Source organism: Ictidomys tridecemlineatus, chromosome 10 (assembly GCF_052094955.1).
Source record: "Ictidomys tridecemlineatus isolate mIctTri1 chromosome 10, mIctTri1.hap1, whole genome shotgun sequence".
In the NCBI taxonomy this organism is placed as follows: Eukaryota; Metazoa; Chordata; class Mammalia; order Rodentia; family Sciuridae; genus Ictidomys; species Ictidomys tridecemlineatus.
The window spans coordinates 26,945,062-26,950,634 of record NC_135486.1 but is presented as its reverse complement, the minus strand read 5'-3'; the positions used below and the strand labels follow the sequence as shown (position 1 = coordinate 26,950,634).

At 41.0% G+C, this 5,573-nt stretch overlaps 1 protein-coding gene across 1 annotated transcript; it reads right to left on the bottom strand.

The window, feature by feature from the left end:
• Window positions 1–328: 328 nt before the first annotated feature.
• On the bottom strand, window positions 329–5,245 carry C10H1orf53 (chromosome 10 C1orf53 homolog). The gene is made up of 3 exons (XM_005330406.5): window positions 4,765–5,245; window positions 1,768–1,869; window positions 329–555 (listed from the first exon to the last, which is right to left on the bottom strand). The coding sequence occupies exons 1-3, from the start codon at window positions 5,032–5,034 to the stop codon at window positions 484–486; spliced, it is 444 nt and encodes a 147-aa protein (XP_005330463.2). The 5' UTR covers window positions 5,035–5,245; the 3' UTR covers window positions 329–483.
• Between the last annotated feature and the right edge of the window lie 328 nt (window positions 5,246–5,573).

Here is a 5,573-nt window from a genome sequence, read left to right as displayed (position 1 = left end):
GAGAGCATTTCTTAATGCAGGATGGCACTTCTTGGGCACTCATATGCTGCACAACATAACATTATATCAATCTCCTTATAGCTCCAGATATAAATAAAATGAAGTATGCACTGTTCTATTTGCCAGCAACCCCCCTTGGATAGTAACACTGATGAGAAAACAGTAGGAGAACCAAGGCTAAGAAAAATCAAGAGCTACTCATGTGACCCAATTGCTACTTTTATTTAATAGAACAGTCATTATTTTCTTTCTTCAACATATGTGTCTGATAATGAAGCAAAAAGAAAGGAAAATAGTTATCAATGTGCCACTTCAGAAACACACAACATTTGTTAGCTTTTTCTTTTATTGATGTTCTTTTAATATATGTATTGAAGATTAGATTAGAGCACAAATACTTAACAGCACAGAGAGCAATCCTGGATTAAGGCTTCATTTCTTAAAAATTACAAGTTCAATTAGACAATGGAGATACAATTGTTGTCAAACATAAAAATATGAATTGAATTTATTCTTTTTAGATGGATCTTTAACATTGACTTGACCATATGGACACTGAAAAAGAAATAATACATAGCATTATTGAGTTATCTAATAATCATCTTGAAAAAACACACTTCTTGTGAAAAAAAGACTGCTAATAACATTGTATAGATCATTTGGTCTATCATGTTTTGCAGACTAAGAGGAAAATAATGGCAACCTCAGGCAAATGGTCCTAATTAGGTCCAAGAACCATTTCCTAAATGCATCCTTCCAACCTTAAGTATTTTACTGTCAAAAATCCACTCTTGGAAAATACTGAAGTCCTCAATTTACTTGAAACTCTTATGCATTTGATTAGAAACAGCTAATGACATAGGTAGGAGCACACATAAAAGTGAAGGGTGAAATTTTTAATACCGGCTATGATTAATACCTGCATTTAATGTCTATAATTTTCAAGTAGGTTAGTTAAAGGAAATAACACCTTCTTGCAACAAAACATACAAAGTGTTCTGTATACAGATGTTAAGTTTATAATCTTAACTCTATAACAATTTACCTTAATGATGTGCCTTTTGATAGTTCAAAAAAAATCCTGGTTTTCTTTCATCAAAATAGGGCAGTAGTATAGTTCATCTTAATCAGTATAAATAGAAATATATCTATTGACATAAATATATTAGGAAATGAAAAACACTAAATTCAGGTTAATCTAACTTCACAGACTATTTGAAGCACAGACTGGGGGGGGGGTGGGAACAAAGACAAAAGGAAGCAGGAAGGACAAAAGAGAAGGATGCAGGGGAAGAGAAGGATACGAAAGGAAGGGAAGGGAGGGCAAGGAAGAAAGAAATCTTTACTATTTTAAGTAAACCCACCTCTCAATGCTGGACAAATTTCTATTTATTCAGCTAATAATAAAAGAAAAGCTTTGTGGGATCTAGTTTGCAACATTCTTGATTTCTCTTCTTGTCTCTTTGTACCTGCCCAGTAAACATAACTTATTTGAAACCTCATGAAAAGTTTCCTTGTAATAAAGAGCTCCCATGAATATCAAGTCATAGCATTTGAGGGAACTGATACTTGTAGTGAAAGGTTACAAAATTCCATTAACTTTAAAGGTCCTATGTTGGTACTAAGGACTTCATTGTCCTTGGCTAAAGTAGCTTGTGAAAAGTGCACTCCAGGTTTATTTAGCTTTTTTATTTGACTTGTTGTTCAAATAACAGGTATTTACGAAGCACCAAAAACTGCTGCTGTAAGGCGAGAATTGTTACTCACGTGTCTACAGGCGGAGCCACAGCAGGAACCTCTCTGCAAGTGGGCTATCCGTGTGAGCACCATGTAGCCAGTAGCTGGGTCCACATAGTTAAGCTGGCCAGTCTGAAGAGTAATAAAACAAAACAATTCATTAATCTCTATGTCCATCATATCTCAACATAACTTCTACTTCTAAAATACTGCAAAAACGATTTCAAAAACAATATTAAACTTCTCAGCAATGTTAGCGGCATTTGCAATTAAAGACTGAATGCATTCTGACATTATATACAATCTAACTTTATGTGACTAAAGGAGAAAATATACAATTTGAGAAAAATGAGAAGTTGATGGGAAAACAAGACCTCCTCTATACTCAATAACAATGTAGCCACTGCTCTGATATTTTTCATTCAGTTTCTAGGTAACACACTTAATAACAGGTGATTTAAATGATTTTAAGAGCTTAAGAGGCTGAAAATGAACTTTCACTCAGAAGTTGCAATTGCAATTTTAGAACTTAAAATATGTGAATCATGATTTAAACTTACAGAAAAGGTGCTAATCAAAACCAGCATTCCTTATAGAAAAGCATTGCCTTTCCTATTATTGAATGCTTTTCTTTACTTTCATGATGTGTTACCCTATCATACGTTTTACACTATTTTCCTTTTTTTTTCCTGGAGTGTTATTCTATTTTTAAGTGAAAAAGTATTGTTTTAACATATTAACACTCACTGCTTTCACAAGTTTGATCAAAGTCAACTTTTAGTAGACTATTTCACATGTCAAGGAAACATTCTCTACCTACATTCAAACATAGTAAAACAAATGAATAAAAGAATCTCAATTACTTTCTGTGAAGGTAAAAGTAAATTACAACTTCATGGATTGGGTCATATAGGTGACACTACTTAGCTTTGAGATTTTGTAGGGTAAATTCCCCATGAGGTTTTTATATAAACCTCTTACCATGTAGTAAGTCACTGAATCACTCCTGTATAGAAACTTTTCACTAAAATACACATGAAACCAGCCTATCTTCAGACATACATTTTTGCAGGGAGTCACAAACTACTTCTTTAGTTGTTCACTATCTTATTTAATGGCTGGATATTTTATTCTAGTTGAGGTTTTAACCAACTAAATTTTGTGAATAGAGTGTGTAGCAAAAGGACAAGTTCATTCTAAGACATTCCAGTAAAGCTAGACCAGGGCCACAGAAATCCAGCAAGGCACAAGGCTGGTTTCAGGGGCCTTCCACATCCTCTGGGACCAGAAGCAGATTACATGAAGCCAGGAACACTAAACACAACTATTGAATGACCAATTGTCAGGACCTCAATTCCTTATTTACAAAGCCCTATTTGGAAACTTGGAAAAAAGAAAAAAAATACTGAGAACTTTGTAGCAGTCTTCTTTTTACTTTTCATAGCTTCTGGGGGTATTCTGAGGGCAATTATCTGGCAACTTGGAAACATAAAGGGTTGCTTCTGCACATGCGCTGTCTGCCTTCCTTTCCACATTGATTGAGCACCTCTGAGCTCCTTAGCTGCCCATACACACTTAATTTGTCCTTCATAAAGGAGGCTTACATCATGGTGGCAACAAAGATTCAGCAAGAGGGTTGACAGTCTGATTGGAGACCAAGGTGATCAGTGATGCACATCAGCACTGAGAGAAAGGTAAGAGAGCATCCTGCCTGAGGCATAGAAGGACCATTGTGAGCTAGCTCTGATTTGTTGAAAAACAAAATTGTCACTGGGTTTACTAACGGTTTCCTGGATTGTCATTTTACCTGATACTGACACTGATGAAACAAGTGTGGATTCCCTGAGCGAGAAAAAGCTCTTTTCTTTCCTCATGCTGACTGAACCTGTCTTTATATGCCGCTGGTGTTTGCTCTAAAGAGAATGAAACTTATGGCTATATCACCATATTTATGTGTGAAGTGTGGGAACAAATCACACATGCTGTTTTAAAAAGTATAAACAAGAATAATCAAAAGCTGTCAGTCATTTCAGCATGAATCTTTATTCAGTTTCAATACTTGAATGGGTCAGTGGATTCTCAAGGCCTACAAATTGTCATTTTAAAAAATCAACTTTAGTCAAGCTCCAAGATTTTCTTTTTTACCTCTCTAGCTCTGGCCATACCTTATAACACTAGTCCTATTAAGTACTGGACATGGATGCATACACACACATGAGCCTGCAGTTAATTTCATATCACTTTTCTATCATTGTTATAGAAATGTTTCTCTTTTTATCCCATCCTTTCTTTTGTAAAGGAAATACAAAGGTAAATGTGCTATCTTCTAACTTATGCAGTCTGAAAAGTTACAAGGGAAAGCTGCTGGTATGCTCAGTTGAGAGAGCGCCTTGCACGTGCAAGGCCCAAGGTTCTATCCCCAGCATGGCTGGTGGTGGAGGGCAGGGAGAGCCACTCAGTTCGGATATTGGTAGTAAGAAGCAATCATTAAAACCACAAAACAGAAGCAAATGTAGTTCAAGAGTGTTTAGGAAGAATGTAATCACCTGATGAGAGGAAAAAGAACAGAGGAAGGTAGCAAAAATTGTCTTATTTCTTATTATTAAAATCACTGGAAACAGAAAACTGTTCAAGGGAGAATACAGATACATCATATTTCTATAACACAGCAAATTTTTCCTATGATTTCAATTATTTCATTTCCATCAATGCCTTAACACCCGCTCCCCCCCTCCCCACACGCACACGGACGCGGGCGCACAGACCCACACTCGGTGGTGGGTCCCACTCTGCGCCCCGAGTTTAGCTAGGATGTTAACCAGAAAATGAGTCAAGCTCTCCCTCAAAATATGCAGTAAACGCTTTGTCCAGAACGCCGGATTTCCAACGCAATGGTGCAGGTTGGGGACCGAGGCCGGAGACCCAGCCGCGGGCGTTCGCAGCGGCTCTCCAGGGTGGGGCGACCTCGGGGCGGGAGAGGCGGTGCGCGCAGGCGCGACGACCGGGCGGGACCGGGCGGGGTCTCACCGCGCAGGCGGCGGCGTGCAGCTCCGCGATCTGCTGTTCCGCTGCAGTTAACTCTTCGCTCGCCGACAGCTTTGCTGCTCCATCGGGCCCACCTTGCGAGCCGGGCGTGGACCCGCCGTGGTCTCCCTCTGCCGAGGCCAGCGTGAGGCCCAGACGCTGTCGGAACCCTGTGCCGACCCAGAGAGGGACTGGTGGCCGGGCTGTGTGGGCTGGCCTGCGGAGCGCGGCGCCCGCCCATGCCCGGACCTGACTGGCCGCCTTGGCCGCCATGGCCGCCGCTGGCCTTTGGGAGGCGGAGCGCCCTGCCCGCGCCCCGCAGGGAGGCGAGCGTAAGCCTGGTGCAGGGCGCCGGCCGCGCGGAGCCACCCCGGAGAGAAGGGCGGGGGCGCGGGCCTGGAGCCTTGCCAGGCTGCCCCCGCGGTACCTAGGTGGACTCCGGAGGCTGCTAATGTGGCGCCAAGGAAGTGCAGAGGCGCCGAGAAGTGCGGCCCCGCCTCTGCACCTACATTAAAATTATGTTTCTTCCTGAGAGGAGGGTGGGCAGCTTTCTCATGTCAGATTAGACTAGATTGAGCACAGCCGCTCAACTGTTGAAATCCCAGAAACGGAGGTCTGTTGCCACCTTGGGCTGATCTGGAAAAGGTCGTGTTTCCGGGCACTGTGGGTGGGAATAAAGTTTAAGCAGAATCTTGGTTCTTTGGCCCCACCCTACAATGAAAACCAAAAGTAAAATCTGCGTGCTGAATAAGAAAAGGTGCTGTTTTTGTGTTGTGAAGTATTTACAAAGTCCAAACTAAAATTACATTTCG

Excerpts from the sequence above, each read along its gene's own strand:
- C10H1orf53 (XM_005330406.5), bottom strand. The coding sequence starts at position 5,034 with ATGGCGGCCAAGGCGGCCAGTCAGGTCCGGGCATGGGCGGGCGCCGCG. Across the intron at positions 1,870-4,764 it reads TGCACGCCGCCGCCTGCGCG|ACTGGCCAGCTTAACTATGT; the intron begins GTGAGACCCCGC and ends ATTACTCTTCAG. Across the intron at positions 556-1,767 it reads GTGGCTCCGCCTGTAGACAC|TGTCCATATGGTCAAGTCAA; the intron begins GTGAGTAACAAT and ends TTTCTTTTTCAG.